Below are 23718 nucleotides of genomic sequence, written 5' to 3'. Positions count from 1 at the left end.
AGTGAGAATTAAGAGATTGAAGGTGCCACGTTGAGGCCACTGCAGGCCACTGTCAAGCTTCTACATAGGCCAAGCAGTATTACAGAAAAAATAAGACATTTTGGTTTGAGGTCAGGATACAGCTTTAGAAGCTTACAATTAGTCAAAAGGCAGTTTAGAGGTGAAGAAGAGGGAATGTGTGACTCTGGAGGTAAAAGGCAGCTTAGCGGTGAGCAAGGGGAAATCTGTGACTGAGCGGTGCCTGTGTCGAAAACTGGAGGTAGGACAAGAAATGAGATTAAAAGGGCAAATATAGGAGGAGGGGGAAGAAAGTAAGACCGGCTAGAAAAAATGGTGATCCAGGCCTCAGGGAGAGCACTGGAGGGGGGAGCTTGGCTCACAGAATGATCGAAAATGGTCTAGCCCACAGTGGCACAATGGACAGTATTACAGAAAATAATGAGACGTTTTGGTTTGAGGTCAGGATAGAGCTTTAGAGGCTTGAGATTAGTCAAAAGGCAGTGTAGAGGTGAAGAGAGGGGAATGTGTGACTCTGGAGGTAATGGCGAACGGGGGTTTTAAAGATCAGGAAGGTGGAGGTTGGGACATTCCCTTTCCCGGGTTGGACATCTGTTGTAAGGGTCGGGATTGGCCCATTTACCTTTCCATGACCCCTCCAGACTTCCTTATTCTGCAAGCTGCTTTCCTCCTGTGCCCCTTGAAACCCATTCCTTCTTCCTCCCTATTCATCTTCCAAGTTAAGCCCACTGTAGTTTATAGGATTTTATTCAATTTTGTCAGGCAAGATCTCAGTAACAGAACCTCTATAAGTTGACCACCGAAGGGACCATAACAAATTGGTCAACATATAGAGGTAATCAACATAAGGAACTAGGCCTGCTGTACTGATCCATACATGTGGTGCATGTCTGGTCTACGAATATTAGGTCAATTTAAGGAGGTGGTCAACGTAGGAGGTGGTCAACTGTGGAAGTCCTACTGTATATGGCTTCATTCTTCATGCATCTGTACAACTGAGCTAATATCAGAGCTCTTATTCTGAGCCTCATTTGAAACATAACGTAATGTTAGATTTCACTCATTGTATAACCCATTTATTCATTTCTTTACTCTCAACTATTATTTCTCTTCTGCATTTGTTTAGAACTAGTGGTCTATTTCTACCACTAGGGCCATAAAGCTGCGTTCACCATTAACCCCAAATTTGCCTGATGGACTGAAAGCACAACCCATCCCATCAGGAATTCTTTCTGTTGGCAATACAGTACTGTGTTAAAGAGATAAAAATTAAGATGAGGGACCAGACAGGGAAAAAAATAAGCTGAATTCCAAAATTTGTCATAATAAAAAGAGAGAAACTTTAAATAAAGAAACTACTTTTTGGCAGTGCCTGTGGCTCAAAGGTGTAGGGTGCTGGCCCCATATGCTAGAGGTGGTGGGTTCAAACCTAGCCCGGGCAAAAAAATTAAAAAAAAAACTGCAAAATAAATAAATAAAAAAATAAAGAAACTACTTTTCATTACTTAAATACTTTTTAAAATATGCTATTTTATTTTGATGACTATGCTTTTGCTTTGTTTATGAATTTGAATATTGAACTCAAAACAGATCGGAAAGCTAAGGTTTAAACACATTGCCTGGCATGTTCAACTCTTTTTTTTTTTTTTTTTTTTTGTGGAATATGATTGTCCGTTGTTGAGGCTCAGAAACTAACATTCCAGAATATAGTGCTTTAACATGTTGAACTGAAGAAGCCTCAAGGAGGTCTCTCTGTTATGGGACGAAGAGGGTCTGGCCGCCTGTCACTGTCAGCCAATATACAGAGATGGGGATAGTTCCACCAAATTTAATTTGTCAGGAGGCCAGGATTCTAGAGAATGGTGAGAGTAGCCTCTCCAAGACTGTTTTGTTCTTCCATTTGCAAAATTATGGTTTTATATGTAGAAGTTCAAATACGCAAAGACCACACCAACCCTTACTCCAAATAATAATCAGCATAACTCAGTGACCTATTACAACATTCCAGCTCATCTCTTAAACTAGTGGGAGCTAAATTTATAAAACACTAAGAATGGGAGATAGGGGATGAAAATCAGGCAGGACCTAAACCGACCAGACCAAATGTGTCGTGTCTGCCCTGGCCTGCCTGAGTCCTTCTTCTTCTCACTGCATGTGCTTTCATCCTTCTTATTCTCACTTCATGTGCTGTCGCACCACTCACCCCTACTGTCCCTTGATCCTCTGTTTCTCCCAAACAACAGGATGAAGTTCTCGGAAGTTTCCTTATCTGCCCAAAGTTTGGACCCAAACAAGTACCTCAGCTCCCTTCCCTAAATTTTCATTAACTGAGCTCATGTTGCAAGAAGAAAGACAGAAGTCTATCAGCATACCTGAGTAGACTTTTGTCACAAACTGTTACCTACTCTGTGTCCCAAACCACTGAATATTCCCCTAAAAATCATTTACTATCACCCTAAAATCATCCACACTTCCCCATCTCCTTTCCTCTAAGGAGATAAATTTAACGATCTTACCCCTTTTTGTGTGGTGGGGTAATCACTCTGATTCTCCTCCATGTGTGTTAATAACTTTACATGCCATTTTTCCTATTAATCTGCCTTTTGTCAACTGATTTTCAGCAAACTTTCAGAGAGTGATTGGTCTAAACCAAAGTTCTCAGAATTATAAATTACATCCATATTTGGCCTTCACCACTGATGAAATCTGTGGAGCACTGATGCCATACCATTAGTGACAATTTTAATTGTGACAATTTAATTTAATATTTTAGGAAGAAGTGTTTAGTTCCACTGTTTTCATAAGAAATGTGACCCCATTAATGAATAGGAATCTGATACTGCTGGTCATTGGTGCTGATAGATATTCTATGATCCAGAGACTTAAATAATATCTCATGAGGATTATAATAATTTACTGAAACTTACCAATAAAAATTCTAATTTAACACATTAATTAATGTTCTCCTTTTTTTCAAGCAATCTTCCTCTTTGAGGCATCAACTGGAAAACCATTGGGTGATGGAAAGCTTCTTTCTCATAAGGTAATGGACATTATTTCTAATGTAAATAGTTACTATTCATTTCCTTCTTTTGTAAAATTAATATTTTCATTTTAAGGAGGAAGACAGAAATTATTAATAGTTTTATATTTCAAATCAGCACGCATTCTGCATACAGTATTTTGCCTAACAATATGTCACAAAGACTAAGCACTGGTAACATGTAATGGGAAGCTTTATGTATACATATTCATTAAATAAAAAGATCTGATGTACACATCTGTTGGCTCTTCACTGATTTTCGGTAACATTTTATTTGGGTTAAACTTTTAACACCTATCAGTAAATAAAAATGTGTTCATGTTTCTGAATATCTTGCAGTTTTCTCATTGACTAGTCCTTAGCTGTCATTTTATTTAGGTTTTAAGACTATAGTTAAACTGGAAAAAAAATATTCTCTATAGAAGCACAAAAGGACCCTGAATTGTGGATTGATTATTGGTTCTTGATTTTTAGCCTTAAAATAAACAAGCACGTTTTGTTGAGTCATCTTTTAAATTAGTCATATGTTACGGTCTAAAGATGCTTTTAACTTTATTGTTTAATACTTTTAGCCAAGTGTTATTCTAAATTGTATTAATTTTTTTTGTAATTATTAGTTTTAAATTTGAATGACAAAGACACCCATATGGTTCAGAAATCAAAAAACATTAAAAAGTCTATAGTGAAAAAAATTTCTGCACCTGTAAGTTCTCAGTATAATTCCTCTCCACCAAATAAGTAACCACTTTTATTAATCTCATATAGTCTTCCAGAGATGTGTAGTTCAGGTACAAACAAATCTGATACATGGTCTGTTATGTGTATAAATGATATGTGTTCCTCTTCCTTTAAAAAATATAATGCATAGCTCTGTACCTTGCTTTTTCATACAACATTTTATTTTGGGAAATATTTTCATACTATATATAAAGTGCTTTACCTATGATTTTTATAAATGAATCAGAATTTATTTAATCCTTGCCCAGATGGATATTTAAGTTGTTTACAGTCTTTTGCTATTACAATATTGCCAAGATGAATTACCTTGCATATAAATCTTCTTGCATATGTGTTAATTTAACTGTGGGATTAATTCTTGAAATGTTGTTGCTGGGTCAAAAGATATGAGCATTTGTAATTTTAATAAGTATTTTTAAGTTATCTTCCAAAGAGATTGTATCAATTTACCTTCCTACTAATAATATATGAGGTGTCTGTTTCCCTTCAGCCTCTCCATTACTGTCATTTTAAATCAGGACTATGCAGACAGAATTTTTTCTCTTCAGTAGAATTAAGCATATAAAAAGGAATAAATTTCTCAGCTTTTCAAGATGCAGTCAGTTATTTTGTAGTAGGATTAAAATGAGAATCATTAAATATGGTTAAATAAACATGTATTTTAATGTAATGACTCTAGTACACTTTTCCTAAATGTAAGAATTTCCAAAGGGCAAGACATTTACAATTTCCGAATTATGAGAATAGAGGTGATTTCTCCCATACCTCACACTTCACTCAATCACACAGTACATTTTCCTGTAATATAAAGAATATATAGAATACAAAGGATTTTAAAATTTTACATTCTATAAGATAATAGAAAAATCACCAAATCTATTTCATTTTGCATATGAAGAAACTGAAACCCCAAATCTTCCCGAAGATTAGAATAATAGAGCTCAAACTAAAACTAAAGTCTATTTATTATTTATTTATTTTAGAGGTAATGTCTTGCTCTGTCACCCAGGCTACAATATATTGGTATGATCATAGCTCACTGCAACTTCAAATATCTGCACACACAATGCCCTGCCTCAGTGTCCTGAGTAGCTAGGGCTACAGATACATGCCCCCACACCTTGCTGATTTTTTTATATTTTGTAGAGATAGGGTTTCCCTATGTTGCTTGGGTCAGTATCAAACTCCTGGCCTCAAGTGGTCCTTCCAACCTTAGCCTCCCAAAGTGCTGGAATTAAAGATGAGCCCCTGTGCCCAGCCCAAGTCTGTGTACTATTAAATGCATATTAATTAGTGTAGGGCAAAGGAAAAGTTTCTAGTAAACAGAAAACCGCTTTAATATCCTGCTACAAAGAGCGACCCAGGAGGAATAACAGAAGTGGAGATAGCAGAACTGGACAAGAGGAAAGTGGGGAAGCCTTACTGGAGGGGGAACCCCACTTTCCTTATGTACATAGGCATTATTTTCATTATTGGCTGCCTTTGATTTTGAATTTCTTAGGGAGGAGAATCATATGTTTTAAAGACATGAGAATTTTAAAAATATATACTAGGTTCTGATATGGTGATGATAAGCAATTCTTTATGTTAAAGATTAGTTTCTCTGAAAGATTTGCATTTTGAAAAGACCTTGAGTTATATTTTGCACATACCATCATATACATGGAACAAATATTTTTCTTCCTTAAAATATAAATTACAATATTCTAGAGAAGAGCTAATTTTTAAAAAATGTCTTATGAGGCTTGGCTCCTGTAGCTCAGTGGCTAGGGTGCCAGACACATGCACCGGAGGTGGCAGGTTCGAATCCAGCTGGACCTGCCAAACAACAATGACAACTACAAACAAAAAAAAAAGCCAGGTGTTGTGGCAGGTGCCAGATACTTGGGAGGCTGAGGCAAGAGGATTGCTTAATCCCAAGAGTTTGAGGTTGCTTTGAGCTGTGATGTCATGGCACTCTACTGAGGGCAACATGGTGAGACTGTCTCAAAAAAAAAAAATGTATTATATGAACTGGTATATGACTGATCCATCAATTTGGATAAAGGTATGTGTGTGTTTTGTTTTAAAAGGTGTTATTTCAGTACACTTACATATAAGGCCTTGATGTGACCATGATTCTTGTTGAATTCTTCAGACATAAAAGGCAGTAATAAATCTCTCTTGAATTGAATTGAAGTGAATCCGTATAAAACCACTTTTCAGTTATAAGAAAATTCATCTCACTGGAGTATGACAGCAGTGATCTTAGAGTCAGACGTCTGGGATGTAAGTTTTAGATATGCTTGGTACAGTTTTTTTCTGAGCATAAGCACTTATTGACTATAAGTCTCGCTCAGGCTTCTGATTTGCAAAGTAGGTATAATAATACCTAGCTCACAAGATTTTTTCTTATTTCACAGGAAATGAATATGAAAATATCTGTAAAATTTAGGGCTCTGAACACATGATATATCTCTATGTATTTCCAAAGTTTATTTTTACAAATCTTTAAAATATAGGTGTTAAGCAATCTATAAATAATAGATTTTTGTATGAAGAACTTACTAATCAAATAGACCTCTCGTGTGATACTCAGACTTGCTGGAATCACTGCTGAATTGGCTATACACTTGCCCTGCATGCCAAAACCAGTCTAACTCTGTCCCTGAGGGTTAGGGCTGCAAGGCAGCTCAGGCCCCACCCTTAGGTTACTCAGTGGATAGGTTACCAGCTCCCACCTAATTCTAGCTCTGCGACCCTTAGGGCAGAGCTTGCCAGGGCAGATCACTCACAGTGGCTCCCTGTGGCCCACAGCCAAACACTATTAGCTCCATCTGGTTCAGCGGCTCAGATTGGGGCCCTAGACAATTGCCAAAGTTCTCCGCACTCCTGCTCAGGCTCTCCCTAAGGCAGTTCTACCTTCTACTAAAGGTAGAACAGTGGGACAGGTGGGAATATTTCTCAGCTCACAGAGTATCAAAGTATACATTATTTTTTATTTTAAGGGCATGTTTCCTTGGATTTCAAGCAAAGTATCTACACTTAAGTGGAGCTTAGAAATTATTAGTATGTTAGCAATTTAAAATTATTTAACAGGGATATTTTATCACTATAAATAGGTGAATGACATTTAACTGATATGCAAAAGAAATATCCTTATAATTAAATAGTTTCAATGATCTTATGTCCAGCACTAAAACTAACCCAGCATTTACATTTTTTGAAATTTCAGAATGAAATCTTGGAAATTGCTCTGGATCAAAAAGGACTTACCAATGATAGAAAAGTTGCCTTCATTGATAAAAATAGAGATCTCTATATCACCTCAGTGAAACGATTTGGGAAGGAAGAACAAATTATCAAACTTGGTAAAAATGATTTTGACTCATTTTACATTTTAATTATTGCCAATTGTCTTAGATTTGCTCAGTCATATATTCAACAATTTATTTGCTTGAAGAATCTGAAAATTCTTTGGTCTCACAACATAACCACTTAATTCCATTTTAATACCAAGTATTAGGTGCTACAACTTAATTGGCATTGAAAGAAAGACTTGCAAATTAAAAATATAATGGTTCTAGGTGGAACATTCAAATATTTCCAAAAATTTTTATGTGAATTTATTTTTTTTCTTATGTGAATTTTTGCAAGTGTTTTCCCAGGATCTTGTTTGTCAACTGCTTTTAAAGTGTATTTTTAAAAATTTTATATTGAAATTAATAGCATATTAACATTCTTTTTAAATTAAGGAACAATGGTGCATACTTTGGCATGGAGTGATACATGCAATATCCTTTGTGGACTTCAAGATACTCGATTTACAGTGTGGTATTACCCCAATACGGTCTATGTAGACAGAGACATTTTGCCTAAAACATTATATGAAAGGGATGCAAGGTAACATTTTACTGTATTTAATTTTGTATTTTGGTAAATAAAACTCTCAATACAGTGTCATGTTTTTGCCTTTGTTATCAATCTTATAAGGCAGGGGTCCTCAAACTGTGGCCCGCAGGCCACATGAGGCGGTGTGATTGTATTTGTTCACGTTTTATTTTTTTACTTCAAATTAAGATATGTGCAGTGTGCATAGGAATTTGTTCATAGTTGTTTTTTTTTAAACGATAGTCCGGCCCTCCAACGGTCTGAGGGACAGTGAACTGGCCCCCTGTTTAAAAAGTTTGAGGACCTCTGATTCAACTAAATAAACTGTTGGGCTAAAGCTAGCTTAATGAGAGTTAAGTGATGGAATCAATTGAAAAGTGTTATAAAATGTGAACTCCTTGTCCTTTTATAAATATAGTTTTCAAGCTTAGCGTGTATTGGTAGTTCATGTAGTTTTTCCAATGTGATTGAGAGATTTTAAGATAGGCACACTTAAGATTTTTTGGATATATAACTCTGTGATAATAATCTAACTCCTTACTCTGTCAGAGATTATCATTTGTTTTAAGACTTTCAAGAAGGTCTGTGTCTCTAGAATTGAGCTTTCTGGTTGATATTAAAAAAATTTTTTTTTAAAAGCAAGGTTACTGAGAATTTTTTTTTTTTAATTAGTATGCTTCAGAAAATCAAACACCCTTATACAGATGATGCTCAAAAAATGTATACAAATTTTAAGAAAGGAAAAAACTGTATTAAAATGAGGTAATACTTAATTTATACCAATAATGAAAGATGAATACAAGTCATCTTTGAGTGCCTCTTATGATTGCAGACTTGAGTATTACTGTTTTTATACAATTTTTTCCTTTCTTAAAATGTATATTTTTTTGGCACTTTCTATATTTCTAAACTCTTCTAAAATGAAGTAGCTAAGGAGATCTCTTACACTTGAGAAAATGGGACTACAAAGACATCTTGACTCTACACCTTTCACCTTTCATAGCTTTCTAGTCTGTTTTGTGTTCATTTTTAATATTCAAGTTCACAACCTAAGCAAAACCATAGAGGCATCGAAATAACACAGCTTATTTTTAAAGTTATTTAAAGTAATGAAAAGAAGTCAGGCTCTTTATTTAAAGTTTACCTTTTTTTACTATGACAAATTAATCTTGGAATTCAGCTTAACTTTTTTTCCCTTTCCCATTCCCTCACCTTAATTTTTATCAGTTTACTCTTTAAGACTTTAAAAAGCTAAAGCTGTTATTTAATCATTTTTATGATTTATCTTAAGGCTTAGGGAAAAAAGGTTACTTCTAATGCTTTTAGGAATAGCTTCCAAATATGTAATAATTTTGCCATTTTAAACTGTATGTTTTGCTTCAAGTGTGTATAGCAAGTTAGAGTCACATTTCTTTGAATATGTACATTCTCAATGGAGTTAATTTTTTGCAGGGGATACATTTTTGGAGATTAGAGACTTTCTGTATATGTCAGGGCCCATACCCCAAATTTAATATACAGTAGAACTTCCATAGTTGACCACTTCCCTGCACTGACCACCTCTTTAAGTTGACCTGCTTTTCATAGACCAGACACACACCACATGTACGTATCAGTATAGTAGGCCTACTTCTTTATGTTGACCACCTCTGTATGTTGACCGGTTTTGGTTCTACTGTATATGAAAAATTTTGCTCAGAACATAACTGTAATTTGCATTTTGCCTTCTTCAACAGTGAATTTAGTAAAAATCCACATATTGTGAGTTTTGTTGGAAATCAGATAACTATAAGAAAAGCTGATGGCTCCCTGGTTCACATAAGCATATCACCATATCCTCCCATTCTTCACGAGTATGTCAGTAGTTCCAAGTGGGAGGACGCTGTAAGACTTTGTCGCTTTGTTAAGGTAAGTTATAGTTCCAATTCATAGTTGTGTATATATTGTTTATTAGATTACTTTTGTATAAAATGAGTAATGACAATAACTAAAGGCTGGGAAAATTATGAATAGGATCATGTCTTTTGTTTTGTAAGTGAAGTTATGAGCAATACAGATACATGTTGCCGTGGGAGTCATTCTCTGAAGAAGCCGTAATTTAGACCAGTCGTTTATCCATACTAGCACATACAAAAATTTTCTGTGGAACATTTTTGAAAGTCAGCGTTCTACCGCCACAGAGATTATAATTCATTAGATCTGGGTTGAGTTCTGGACATATTCTTTAAATTCCTCAGATAATTCTTTCGTACAACTAAGGTTAATTTTTGCTTTAGATCAGCTTTTCCCAGCTTGGGTAACTCTAGTATTTCCAGACATGTTTCACCTAGATCTCTTTAATTGAACCTTAGTTAACATCCCTCAGAATACACCTTTTTGAAATGACTTTTAGATACTTTTCCTTTTGATGAGTTGCTGGAAGCAATTTGCCATTATGGCATAGTCTCAGAACCTCATTATTTCTCTAGTTCTCTGGAAATTACACTCTTTGACACCTTATCAAAAAGACCAACCTTGAGCTATTTTTAATTCAGAAATAGATTCTTGATAACTAGAAATGAAAATTTTCTGAAAATTTTATCCCCCAAAAAGTTCAGTACCATGCTTAGTTGTTTTTTTAGTTTTTACATTAAAATATAATTTTACTGTGGCTATTTAAATCACTGTTTATTTTAAGACAGTTCAGCCATGTAATTGAGATAATTGTTCTTCCATTTCACTTTAGGAGCAAACCTTGTGGGCATGCCTAGCTGCTATGGCAGTTGCTAATCGAGATATGACAACTGCAGAAATTGCCTATGCAGCCATTGGTGAAGTAAGTAAATAAGGTTTACCTGTACGTGCACGGTGTGTGTCTTTACCACAATGTGTTATATTTCTGTTATTATCCACTGCAATATTCTTTCCTTTTTTTAGATTGATAAGGTTCAATACATCAATTCTATAAAAAATCTTCCATCAAAAGAATCAAAAATGGCCCACATACTAATGTTTAGTGGGAACATCCAGGAAGCTGAAGTAGTGCTTCTTCAGGCTGGCCTTGTGTACCAAGCAATCCAGATCAACATCAGTCTCTACAACTGGGAAAGGTAACAAAAATGCTTTTTATCTACTTCAGAATCTAGTTGACCTTATGTATTCTTCCATCTATCACTTAGTAAATTACATTTTCCACTATACTTAATAGTTTTCTAACACTACAGAAGAATTTATTCATATTTATGTTTGCGAAGAGTTTGCAATCGAAAATTTATATCTTTTCTGAATTTGTGACTGATTTGAAGTTGGGTGTAAAGAAGAAAAAGGATGGTTTCAGTAATTGGAGAGATGGTGGTACCATCAGCAGATTTGGAAGGGAAGATAATGAGTTCCATTTTAGCCGAATGGAATTTGTGAAGAGATGTGTGATAGGAGTCCATCAAATGTACTTGGAGCTCCTGGGAAAAGTTTGAGCTGAGAGTCATTAGCAAGTGAATGGTGGTTCAAGCCAGAGCGTTGACTGTGATTGCCTAGGGAACGTGTGGAGTAAGAAGACATCAAATACTTTTATGTGATGGGGGTAAGAAGAAAAAGACACCAAAGGTTGTCACATAAAGCAGACAGAGAGGCAGAGAAGAGTCAGGAGAGATTTGTGATACTTAGGAAGAAAAGAGGAGAACATTTATTGGGAGGAGTGACCAGCAGCAGCCAACACCCTTACATGAGGCTTTGGGACAGATGCTCTTCTCCATGACACGTTACAGTCCTTCTCCTCATTCTCTCAGGCCTGTGTCTCTCAGTGAATAAAATCATAGTGCTTATATATGCCCGCAGTTACTATGAAGTTGGCACACTTTTCTAGCTTCAAAACGTCTTTCATGATCTTCTTTTCTTATAGCTCCCTTAGATTAGAATTTTTGTAGATATTCTACATCTGTCTTTTCCTTGAACAGAAGTAACAAAAATGGCAGATGATTAAGTTTGTGATCAACATACTACAGTCTCTTTATAATTTATGCATAATGATCTATTCTATTCATGTAATTCAGCCACTCTTTCTTTTAAGCAAATTCATTCTCATTGTTTGTCTCTACAAAGGATCATGAATGGTTTTGGTTCTACAAAAATGAATAGGCAGTTCATTGTTCTTTTCCTCAATTTATTCGTAATTCATAAAGTTTAAGGTAGCTAGTCTGGAAAGAGTGTAAATAATATTTTTACAACTCTGTGTTTAGTAACTGATAAAAAATTGTATACACAATTACCAAGCTAACAGAGTCCTGTGAGAAATGGGGAAGAATTGCATCTATAACATTCTTTCAAACTATGTTTCTGAATACTGTACAATTTAACCAAACTTTTTTTGTTTGTTTGTTTTAGAGACAGGGTTTCTCTCTGCTGCCCAGGCTAAAGCTCAGTGGTGCGATCATAGCCCACTGTAACCTGGAACTGCTGGCCTGCAGAGATCTTCCCACCTGCCAATGTGCTAGGATTACAAACTTAAGCCACCATACCCTATACCCCCAATTATTTTAATGGTCCTCATCTTAAAAAGCTTACAACCTAATTAGGAATTCCATTTCATTGTCATTAATAAGGACCTCACTTATTGAGTGCTTATGATGTGCTGGCAATTAATTGTGCTAAATACTGTCTACCTATCCTCTCGTTAGGTTATCTCTATAGCTCTGAGAGATGAGGTTTACCATTTCTATCATACAAATGAGGAACTCGAGGCTTACTGATAAGTAAGTGGAAAATCTGGGACTAAAACTCTAGTTTTCTATATTAGGAGGAGCTCAATTTTCACCAAGCAATTAAATATGTACTGCTGGTACCACTGCTTATATGTTTTATTGAATTGCTGTTTGTCTTTAATGATTTATCTTTGCAGAGATTGGTGCCATCTTTCCCCTTTTGTATTATATACTTTTTGTAGACAAACATTTTACATTGGTTATACATACTAGATATTTAATATTCATGTTCTTAATCTCTTTTTTTTTCTTTTTATGTTTTTATTAAACCATAGCTGTGTACATTAGTATGATCATGGGGCACCATACACTTGTTTCATGTATTGTTTGACACATTTTCATCACATTAGTTAACATAGCTTTTGTAGCATTTTCTTAGTTATTTTGCTAAGTATGTTCTTAATCTCTGTGCAATACTTTGCAGCACTCATCCTCTGTAAATCTTTATTGGGTGTAGATACATGCAGTGAATGAGTAGGCATCATAGCAGGAAGATGAGGAAATTTGCCTCCGATGCCTATAATACAACCCTCTGAACATTTCTTGTGCCTCCTGGACCTAAGTGAAACTTCACTCTTCCTGAAGAACACTGCTTCTCTAGCAGTCCTCTCAAGTGGAATCAATTTATTCTAAGTCTTCATTCCTTAGGATCTGGATATGAGTACAGTGGTGTCCTTTTTGCCTCCTTCATCTTTATTTCCCTATCTTATAAAACGTCATGTAGCCATACCGATTCTCTGCTGAGGCTTCAAATTTCCCCTACTGTCTCTGTACCCTGCACGCTTCCCCCCCGACCCTTCTACCCAACCCTGTCTGATTCTTAGCAGGTGAACCTGCTTTAGGATTATTAGATCTCAGCGAGAGGTAAAACAAGAGGGGCAGAGAAGGTGTAATAATGAAAAAGAACACATCCTGGTGCTCCTCCGTGCCTTCTGTCTACTTGGCATCTCCTTTTCCTGTGCTTCTTCTGTTTATCTAACTATAAGCTGTGGGTGGGTCAGCTGGGAGTAGACTTCGGAGTCCCCCTGATGAGGCTCCAGGATTCTGATTACTGTCTATATATGTAACACTCCCCTTCCATACTGCTCACCTAGCCCTCTGTTCTGACTTCTCTCCTAGAATCCAGTCATTCAACGGCCTGCCCTCCATTTCCTTTGGATATCTCACATGTTTAAGTTAAAACTTGCATTTCTTACCTCATAAACTTGGCCTCTCCAGTCTGCCTCTTATTGTCCTTTCAGATGCACCAAGGTGGAAATGAAGGAGCTATTTTAATGTTTCCCTCACCTTCCCCTCACCTGTTATCAACCATCCCCTTCTCAAATCCCCGTGCCACTCTCCCTCATCCCCTTCACTACCCACACCCTTGTCCAGGCTGAGGCACACTTTTCTCTTTAATGTCATTCCTGATCTCCCCACATGTGTTCTGTCCCCACCCATTCTTCACATTGCAGACTTAGTGAACTTTTCAACATGGAAACCTGACCATGGCATTCTTTTTTTTTTTTTTCCTGCTAATTTTCTTTTTTTTTTTTTTTATTGTTGGGGATTCATTGAGGGTACAATAAGCCAGGTTACACTGATTGCAATTGTTAGGTAAAGTCCCTCTTGCAATCATGTCTTGCCCCCATAAAGTGTGACACACACCAAGGCCCCACCCTCTCCCTCCTTCCCTCTTTCTGTTCCCCCCCCATAACCATAATTGTCATTAATTGTCCTCATATCAAAATTGAGTACATAGGATTCATGCTTCTCCATTCTTGTGATGCTTTACTAAGAATAATGTCTTCCACGTCCATCCAGGTTAATACGAAGGATGTAAAGTCTCCATTTTTTTTAATGGCTGAATAGTATTCCATGGTATACATATACTACAGCTTGTTAATCCATTCCTGGGTTGGTGGGCATTTAGGCTGTTTCCACATTTTGGCGATTGTAAATTGAGCTGCAATAAACAGTCTAGTACAAGTGTCCTTATGATAAAAGGATTTTTTTCCTTCTGGGTAGATGCCCAGTAATGGGATTGCAGGATCAAATGGGAGGTCTAGCTTGAGTGCTTTGAGGTTTCTCCATACTTCCTTCCAGAAAGGTTGTACTAGTTTGCAGTCCCACTAGCAGTGTAAAAGTGTTCCTTCTCTCCACATCCACGCCAGCATCTGCAGTTTTGAGATTTTGTGATGTGGGCCATTCTCACTGGGGTTAGATGATATCTCAGGGTTGTTTTGATTTGCATTTCACTAATATACAGAGATGATGAACATTTTTTCATGTGTTTGTTAGCCATTCGTCTGTCATCTTTAGAGAAAGTTCTATTCATGTCTCTTGCCCATTGATATATGGGATTGTTGGCTTTTTTCATGTGGATTAATTTGAGTTCTCTATAGATCCTAGTTATCAAGCTTTTGTCTGATTGAAAATATGCAAATATCCTTTCCCATTGTGTAGGTTGTCTCTTTGCTTTGGTTGTTGTCTCCTTAGCTGTACAGAAGCTTTTCAGTTTAATGAAGTCCCATTTGTTTATTTTTGTTGTTGTTGCAATTGCGATGGCAGTCTTCTTCATGAAATCTTTCCCCAGGCCAATATCTTCCAGTGTTTTTCCTATGCTTTTTTGGAGGATTTTTATTGTTTCATGCCTTAAATTTAAGTCCTTTATCCATCTTGAATCAATTTTTGTGAGTGGGGAAAGGTGTGGGTCCAGTTTCAGTCTTTTACATGTAGACATCCAGTTCTCCCAACACCATTTATTGAATAGGGAGTCTTTCCCCCAAGGTATGTTCTTGTTTGGTTTATCAAAGATTAGGTGGTTGTAAAATGTTAGTTTCATTTCTTGGTTTTCAATTCGATTCCAAGTGTCTATGTCTCTGTTTTTGTGCCAGTACCATGCTGTCTTGAGCACTATGGCTTTGTAGTACAGACTAAAATCTGGTATGCTGATGCCCCCAGCTTTATTTTTGTTACAGAGAACTGCCTTAGCTATACGGGGCTTTTTCCGGTTCCATACAAAACGCAGAATCATTTTTTCCAAATCTTGAAAGTACGATGTTGGTATTTTGATAGGAATGGCATTGAATAGGTAGATTGCTTTGGGAAGTATAGACATTTTAACAATGTTGATTCTTCCCATCCATGAGCATGGTATGTTCTTCCATTTGTTAATATCCTCTGCTATTTCCTTTCTGAAGATTTCATAGTTTTCTTATAGAGGTCCTTCACCTCCTTCGTTAGGTATATTCCTAGGTATTTCATTTTCTTTGAAACTATGGTGAAGGGAATTGTGTCCTTAATTAGCTTCTCATCTTGACTGTTATTGGTGTATACAAAGGCTACTGACTTGTGGACATTGATTTTATATCCTGAAACATTACTGTATTTTTTGATGACTTCTAGGAGTCTTGTGGTTGAGTCTTTGGGGTTCTCTAAGTATAAGATCATGTCGTCAGCAAAGAGGGAGAGTTTGACCTCCTCTGCTCCCATTTGGATTCCCTTTATTTCCTTGTCTTGCCTAATTGTATTGGCTAGAACTTCCAGCACTATGTTGAATAGTAAAGGTGACAGAGGACAACCTTGTCTGGTTCCAGTTCTAAGAGGAAAAGCTTTCAGTTTTACTCCATTCAGTAAAATATTGGCTGTGGGTTTGTCATAGATAGCTTCAATCAGTTTTAGAAATGTGCCACCTATGCCTATACTCTTCAGTGTTCTAATTAGAAAAGGATGCTGGATTTTATCAAATGCTTTTTCTACATCTATTGAGAGGATCATGTGATCTTTATTTTTGCCTCTGTTAATATGGTGGATAACGTTTATAGACTTGCGTATGTTAAACCAGCCTTGCATCCCTGGGATGAAGCCTACTTGATCATGATGAATGACTGTTTTGATGATAAGCTGTAATCTATTGGCTAGGGTTTTGTTGAGAATTTTTGCATCTATATTCATGAGTGAGATTGGTCTGAAATTCTCCTTTTTCTTTGGGTCTTTTCCTGGTTTTGGTATCAGGGTGATGTTTGCTTCATAGAATGTGTTGGGGAAGATTCCTTCTTCCTCAATTTTTGGAATAATTTCTGCAGTACAGGAATCAGCTCTTCCCTGAAGGTTTGATAGAATTCTGGAGTGAAGCCATCTGGACCAGGGCATTTTTTGGTTAGAAGATTTTTTATTGTTTCTTTGATCTCAGTGCTTGAAATTGGTCTGTTCAGGAGCTCTATTTCTTCCTGGCTGAGTCTAGGGAGAGGGTGTGATTCTTGACCTCTGACCCACTTTAATGAAATGTAGCTTTTTGCTTTCAGCATAAATACCCAGACTGGATAAGAAATGACTTCAAAGAATCAGCAAAAGTAATTAAGAGTTGCTAAGAAACTCTTAAGAAACTTACGTATTGTCTTCATCTCTAAATTCTGTAGATAATTCTGAAACCATTTGGAATATTTTTCTGGTTGCACATCATTCATTCAACAGGTAGTTATTGAGTGTCTGCCATATTACACATACAGTCATCCCTCATTATCCTTGAGGGGATGGGATTGGTTCCAGGACCTGAGGGGGATACCAGAATCTTCTATGCTCAAGTCTGTTATACAAAATGATATAGTATTTGCATAAAACTTACACACATCCTCCCCTATACTTTAAATCATCTCTGGATTATTTATAAGACCTAATACAATACAAATACTATGTAAATAGTTGTTATGATGTATTGTTTAGGGAATAATTACAAGAAAAAAGTCTGTGCATGTTCAGTACAGATGCAACCATCTATTTTTTTTTTTTTAATACAGTATTTCTGATCCAAGGTTGGTTGAGCTAAAGGATGCGGGACCCATGGGTACAGAGGCTGACTATATGTAGATAGTTCATGGAGATCTGTTTTTAAAAAAAAATCACCTGTCTTTGGTAAAATGTCTTGTTACTTTAAATGTACTTGTTAGAAAGGGTTGATGGGTAGCAAAAGGGCAAATGTTATGATTAGGAATAGGGCTTTGGAATCAGACCTGGGTTTGTTACTGGTTCTGTACTTACTAGCTGTCTGAGCTTGGACAGATTACTGAGGTTCTGTAAGCCTCACCTTCCATATATTTAAAATGGTGATCATGCCCAGGCACAGTGGCTCATGCCTGTAATCCTAGCGCTCTGGGAGGCCAAGTGCTGGGAGGCACTCAGGATTGCCTGAGACCAACCTTAGCAAGAGTGAGGCCCCGCCTCTGAAAAAAATAGACAGGCATTGTGGTAGGCACCTAGCTGTGTAGTCCCAGCTTCTTGCCTCAGGAGAATTGCTTGAGCCCAAGAGTTTGAGGTTGCTGTGAGCTATGATGCCATGTTACTCTACTGAGGATGACAAACTGAAACTCAGTCTCAGAAATAAAAAATAAAAATAAAAATAAATGGCGATCATAACAACAACCTCACATTTATTTTCAGGATTAAATATAATTGTGCATAAAAATCTCTTAGCATACAGTGTGACACATAGCAAGCCTTCCATAAATGACAGCTATTATTCATTCTGAGCACCAGCAGAGTGCCAGGTTTTAGGTGTTTGGATATAGCAGTGAATAAAACCAACATGCTTCTATGACAACAATTTTTACTGTACAACTTTAAATGGTGTGCCAAAGATAAAAATGTACAGGTAAACAGGATATGTATTTGTACTTAATATAAGAATCCACGTAATCCAAAGAACGGCCTGCTCACAGTGTAAAATCATCTGCAAAGGTTATTGAAACATAGAATGAATGGTAAAATTGTGGTTGATTAAGCAATTAATTTTTTTTGCATACCTATCTAAGTAGATTATGGTCTTCTTAAAATATGGTCTTATGTTTTTCTTCACATGTATTTCCCTATTCGATTGAATAGGTGATCATTCTTAGAAATTCAGGTTTCCAGAAGTGGATTGTATTATTGAACAATGTTTTATTCTTTATTTTTATTTTATTTATTTATTTTTATTAAATCATAGCTGTGTACATTAATGCGATCATGGGGCACCATACACTGCTTTTATATACCACTTGACGTATTTTCATCACACTAGTTAACATAGCCTTCCTGGCATTTTCTTATTGTGCTAAGACATTTATATTCTACATTTACTAAGTTTCACATGTACCCTTGTAAAATGCACCATAGGTGTAATCCCACCAATCACCCTTCCTTCATCCATCTTCCCCCCTCCCTCATTTGCCTTTCCCTCTTCCCCATATTCTTAGGTTGTAACTGGGTTATTGCTTTCATGTGAAAGCCATAAATTAGTTTCATAGTAGGGCTGAGTACATTGGATACTTTTTCTTCCATTCTTGAGATACTTTACTATGAATAATATGTTGCAGCTCCATCCATGTAAACATGAAAGAGGTAAAGTCTCCATCTTTCTTTAAAGCTGCATAATATTCCATGGTGTACATATACTACAGTTTATTAATCCATTCGTGGATCGATGGGCACTTGGGCTTTTTCCATGACTTAGCAATTACGAATTGGGCTGCAGTAAACATTCTGGTACAGATATCTTTGTTATAATGTAATTTTTGGTCTTTTGGGTATATACCTAGTAGAGGAATTTAGGATTGAATGGCAGGTCTATTTTTAGTTCTCTAAGTTTGAACAGTGTTTAAAAAAAAAATGTTTAGATGTTGTGTATGTAAGGCTGGCAGGCCTTGAATTTGTGTACTTTAATAGCAGAAAAAGCCCACATTTGGTGTATGTGTAGACCAAAATTGTACTGGATGGTGGACTTTGGCGGGGGGCAGTGTGGGGTAATGGTTAAGCTATCTAACTGTTTGTATTTGTTTAACTTTAATTGCCTTTATCTATCCAGTTTATGAGGCCCAGCAGGGAGTGGGATATATAGGTGTGAAGTTCAGCAGAGGTCCTAGACATTGAGGGAAAGCTGCTGAAGAAATTATTAGCCTATAGAGAATAGTCCAAGCCATGAGTACGGCTAAGATTAATCATGAGAACTTAATGTAGAGAGAAGAGGGTAGCAGGCAGACCTCTGCTGAGTGTTTGATTTAAGAAGGGTTTGATTTAAGAAGAGGATTCAGTAGAGATCAGGAGGGATGAAAAAGGTGAAATTTTTTAAACCTTTTATTATGGAAAATTTCTAACATACAAAAGAAGAGAGACTAGTATAATAAGTCCGAATGTACCCATCACTCAGCTTCAACAGTTATCTATTTGTGGACAATTTCTACTCCTACCCAAGTCTTTACTCCACCACTTATTTTAAAAAAAGACTTCAGTTATCTTATCATTTTATCTGTAAATATTTCAGTATGTATCTCTAAAAGTATTTTTTAAAATATAGACACAAACCTATGATCATACCTTAAAAAGTTAGCAGTAATTATATTTACTGTTATTTCTCTCTTTATCTCATGGATGTTTTACTTTCTGATTTGTTTGAATCAGGATCTGAAACAAGATCCATGCATCGTGATCAGCTGATATGTTCTTACGTTTCTTTAACCTATAGATTCTCCTATTCTTTCTGTGTTTTCTTACAGTCTTCCCAGTGAAGACACTAGACCTGTAGAATATTCCTGGCCTGGACATTGCTGATTACATTTTTGGTGTCATTTAACATAGTCCAGTGTCCCCTGAATTAGCTGCAAATTTGTTGTTGAATCTAGAAACTTGATTAGATTTAGGTTTTTTTTTTTTTTTTAATGTGTTTAATCTTTTTTTGTAAGGCTTTGTTATAGGTGGTGGTGTGTGTGTTTCCATTACGACTGGTTGTCTGTGTTAGTGGTGTTTGCAGCCATTGATGATCATGGCCCAAATCTGTTAATTAGGGCTTTCATAATGATGATATTCTATCATTCCAGAAGGATAGAATTTAAGTGTTAGATAGTACATTTATTGGATTGCCTTTAAGATCCTTAAAGTTTTATATTTGTTCAAATCCTCTAGAAGGGAACAGATTTTATTTTGTTCTTATGTGTTATTCCATTTGACAAGCATTGTTTTTTGGGTTTTGTGCTGCTTTCATATTTGAATTTGAAAATTGCCTGTAAGTTAATAAGGTACAGCTTTTAAAAAATTTTAAAAAATTGTAGGCACACAGATTATCTGCTTGCCTTCCATTCGGACATTTGGTTGTAGTCTACTCTCAGAAACTGAAGAAAGATGGGACCTAGAAGCTGCAGATGCGTGTATTGACCTTTTATGTAAGCATTAATAAAAATAACATCTCGTCTTGTGCCCATTACACAAAGTTATTATGCCTCATTCAAGTTATGCAAAGATCATAGTTTGAAGTTTTAACATCTTTTTATATAACTTCTATTTAAAATATGTGGATTTATTCCAGCCTTAGAATCTAATGTCACATTTGTTTGGTTGCCAAATAACCATTTTAAAACTAGAGACATACTGTTCCCAAAACCCTTACATAATTTGGAGTAAGTTCCCTCCTAAATGTGGTAAGGAAACGTTTTTACCCAGTGTGTGCTTTTAGAGAACATCTAAAATAGCACATATCATCTGAATATTTACCTTTAGCCATTGGTTTTCAGTCAGATAATTAATACATATTTCATTATAGTATTACAATAAAGACAATAATGACAGATAATACTTAGGAGCAAGCATCCAAATCCAGGATTAAACGTCATATTCTATTCTTTCTACATAATGAAGGGTATTGATGTTCTGTCCCAAAATATCTCTTTTGGAATTTTTGATGCTTACGTACTCCCCACTTATAACCCTTTCAATTTTATATAATTAAGATCTCCTTCCCTTATCACGTACAATCATAAAGAAAGAATGGGAAATGGAGCTTCTGAGGTGCCATCCACTCACACATACACCACTGGAATCAGAGCCTTACGGATGTACAGAGGAATTATAGGGAAGAGGCTTAGAAGAATTGAGGCATCTTTTATTTCCATGTCTTCTCTTTTGAGCCTCTGTGAATTGATTTTTGCTTTCTTTTGTCTCCCACTTTTGTTCCTCTAGTATCTTCACATTCCCTTCTGCCTATCTTCTTTCTCCCCGAAAGACTTAAAGTCACAGGGAAATGAGGGAATTTTGTGAAGGTCTATAATGGGTAGCAAATACTGATCCTTGGGTTTTACAATATGGCATATGTCAATATATATTTGTAAGAAATCATGTTGCTTAATTTGGACATTACCATTTGCAGTATACATAATTTATATTCATATTTTTTATATTCAGTCTTTAATCTCTCTTTCAAATGTCTATAAATTGTCATTGTACACAAAATATCTAAAATAGTTTTTAAAGTGACTACTTAATTTGTCCAATAGAACCAAAGCATTCTAAGAATGAACTTGATTTTCCTACTGAAGAGTTTCAAGTTGCAAAAATCTAATCACTAGTTTGTCTTATCTAAAACAACAGATTTATGATAGTTGGATGTGGCAAATCATAACTGGAATAGTCACAAATCATATGTCATATTAGAAAGCAAGAGAAATTGAGAAATGATACATTTTTTACCATTATGATGACTGTTACACGTATTTTAAAATAAGATGACAGTGAACAGTGTAGGAGAGCTGTAGTCCACTGGGTTGTTCCTGACACAAGTGGGAAGAGTTATGCACAGGGCTGTCCAGAGCCTGTCTGTGAAAGACCCCTGGAACACAGGGCTTCATCTTTCTCTTTTCTGCATATTGTCGTTGGTGTGTAGCTGGTGTGTCTTGTTGTTGTGCCCATATTTTCAGGTATTTGTTCTGTTCTTATTTGGTATCTAAAGAAAATATTACTTTAAAAATAAATTAGTTTTGTAGATAAATAAATATTGATTGAATTATAGAGTTTAAATGGCTATTAACTTTTTCTGAGACTCAAATGGCAAAAGGTATTTTGTTAGACTTCTTAGCCTCAATTTTTGTTATTTTCATAAGATTATTAATTTGCTACAATAATAACATAAGGAAGGATACCAGCTTTTAAGTCCATAAACGCATTATAGACCTATAAAAATGGTTAAGAAATTGAACCACTTGCGCTGTGGGGAAGTTCATTCACTTGATTATATGATGATTCAAACAAAGAAATGTTCAATGAATATTTACCCCACCTGTACTCTGTAGTATTCACCAAAGAGAAATGAAACCTAGAGCTCCCTTCAGTAATGTGGAGGCTAGTGGAAGAAACAGATTATAAATAATAATTATAATACACCATGAGCAGTGCTATAATAATAGTATATATTATACCATGTACAAATGGTATGGACTTGCTGGTAAGATGATGTCATTTATTTCTGCAAGAAAAGAGCTGGTCAGGGAGTTCCATTTGAGCTGAGCCTCTAAGTATAAATAGGAATTTGCAAAATGGATAAGAAAATGACATTTTGGGCACCCGTGGCTCAGTGGGTAGGGCACTGGCCCCATATACCGAGGGTGGCGGGTTTGAACCCGGCTCCCGCCAAACTGCAACAAAAAAATAGCCGGGCATTGTGGCAGGTGCCTGTAGTCTCAGCTTCTCGGGAGGCTGAGGCAAAAGAATCACCTAAGCCCAGGAGTTTGAGGTTGCTGTGAGCCGTGATGCCACAGCACTCTACCGAGGGCAATAAAGTGAGACTCTGTCTCAAAAACAAAAAAAGAAAATGACATTTCATGTTATGAAATAAACAGAGGGAACACCTGTTTACTCCCTACAACTTAACTCCAAAACTCTACTGCCCACAGAGTCTAACACAAGCAATGCTGTTAATCTATTTTATTTCTTGTTACAGGGCACTGGAGTTGGCCGTAAAATACAAAACACATGTTGACACAGTTCTTGCTTACCGTCAGAAGTTTTTAGAGACATTCGGTAAACAGGAAACTAATAAACGATATTTGCAATATGCAGAAGGAGTAAGTATTAAATAATATTTTATAATAACGTATGTGCTTTATAAATATATACCATATTCATCTCAACAAGACAAAAAATGAATGTCTTATACCATAATTTTAAAGGAATTACTTTTTGCCTTATGATGTTGTAGTCTTACTTTGACTATATGATTATAGTACTAAATTTTTTTCTGGGATCTTACGGCCATGTTTTGATGAACTCAAGTCTGTTTTCATAGAATTCAAGTTGTGTTAAGGTCGTGTGCTATTTGATATTTTAAATAAATAATATAGATGTCTGGGATAAAAGCTTCTAATTCCCGAGTTTTATCTGACACCAACTGTACCTTTTGCCACAGGGGAAATATGTGAGTACAGAGGGCACTGTACGAAATGTCACAAAATACAAACTAGGTCACTTTGTAGAATTCTAGGAGCTGGGTTGCACCTCATAGATGTTCTGATCGTAGGTAAAATATTAAGTGCCTTT

At 36.0% G+C, this 23718-nt stretch overlaps 1 protein-coding gene across 1 annotated transcript in view; it reads left to right on the top strand.

Annotated features, from left to right (window-relative positions):
* The window catches only part of IFT80 (intraflagellar transport 80), a 114329-nt gene that overhangs the window by 78382 nt on the left and 12229 nt on the right, over positions 1–23718 (top strand). Inside the window, exons 11-17 of the mRNA XM_053598854.1 lie at positions 2997–3061; positions 7014–7149; positions 7534–7681; positions 9406–9577; positions 10395–10484; positions 10586–10758; positions 23123–23246. Of these exons, the coding sequence (XP_053454829.1) occupies positions 2997–3061; positions 7014–7149; positions 7534–7681; positions 9406–9577; positions 10395–10484; positions 10586–10758; positions 23123–23246 (908 nt within the window). The remainder of the gene's footprint in view (positions 1–2996; positions 3062–7013; positions 7150–7533; positions 7682–9405; positions 9578–10394; positions 10485–10585; positions 10759–23122; positions 23247–23718) is intronic.

The sequence above is a fragment of the Nycticebus coucang genome, chromosome 8 (genome assembly GCF_027406575.1).
Source record: "Nycticebus coucang isolate mNycCou1 chromosome 8, mNycCou1.pri, whole genome shotgun sequence".
Lineage (NCBI taxonomy): Eukaryota > Metazoa > Chordata > Mammalia > Primates > Lorisidae > Nycticebus > Nycticebus coucang.
Note: the sequence above shows the minus strand (reverse complement) of the source record. Positions and strands in the feature narration are given on the sequence as shown.